The 870-nt window shown below is 61.8% G+C and overlaps 1 protein-coding gene across 1 annotated transcript; it reads right to left on the minus strand.

The window, feature by feature from the left end:
* On the minus strand, window positions 1–870 carry LOC138371905 (uncharacterized). The gene has a single exon (XM_069336954.1). The coding sequence runs from the start codon at window positions 868–870 to the stop codon at window positions 1–3; it is 870 nt and encodes a 289-aa protein (XP_069193055.1).

Genomic DNA, 870 nt, shown 5'->3' on the forward strand with positions numbered 1-870 from the left:
TTAGGCTGCGGGATGTGATGCGAGCCGGGTCGGGCCAGTGAACCTCTTCAGGGAGGAGGACTTTCCCCTGTTGGCAGTCCCAGACCTGTCGGAAGGTGATGCTGTGGACAGTGTTACTACCCAGTCCTCTGTTGCCCCGTTGCCGGTCTCTGATGCCAGCCTCGATGTGGCTGTGGGTGTCGGAGTGGAAGGAAGTGCATCCCCGGCTCCCGCACCTCGGCCTCCCCTGCCTGCCTCGTCTCCTGTCGAGTCTCCAGTTGTATCTCCTGTGGTGTGTGGTCTCGTGACTCCGGACGTCGAGGCTGCGCCTCGGCCTGTACTGTCTCTGGCAGCTGTGTCTTCGACCCGTGTCGACGTGCACACTGTGATGTCTCCTGCGGTGTGTGGTCCTGTTCCCCGGGTTGTTGAGGCTGCGATGTTGAGTGATCGTGCGCTGCAGGGTGTTGCACGGGCAACCAGCGGTTCTGCTACAGTGCTTCCTAGCGGAGGTGATAGTTCCGACGATCTGCGACCTGTGTCCAAGCGTTCGCGACAAGCTTTGAGTCTGTCTCCGCCTCGTAATACGGCCTGGGCCGACGTCGGGGAATTTGAGGACTCCGGGAGTTCGTTTTCTGGGGATGGTGATGTGTGCGACGCTGTTGGAGTGCCTGCGGCTCCTGTGGGTCGTGTTGCAGCAGTGATGGGTCCTGTGGTGGGATTGTCGCCTGGCCCTGGTCCGGTGTCTTCTCCGGCTGCCTCCGCGTCACCGGTTGCTGGTTCCCCGGGTTGGGAGGTTGTGGCACCGGCAGAGTTTGCGAGAGAGGGTAGGGGCTTGGTGCCGGTTCTTACAAATGCTTCTGTTCCGGCGGCCTCCGTGCCTCTGGCGTCCAT

The sequence above is a fragment of the Procambarus clarkii genome, chromosome 37, assembly GCF_040958095.1.
Source record: "Procambarus clarkii isolate CNS0578487 chromosome 37, FALCON_Pclarkii_2.0, whole genome shotgun sequence".
Lineage (NCBI taxonomy): Eukaryota > Metazoa > Arthropoda > Malacostraca > Decapoda > Cambaridae > Procambarus > Procambarus clarkii.

What these genes read in the sequence shown, in the direction of transcription:
- LOC138371905 (XM_069336954.1), bottom strand. Translation starts at nt 870, where the DNA reads ATGGACGCCAGAGGCACGGAGGCCGCCGGAACAGAAGCATTTGTAAGA.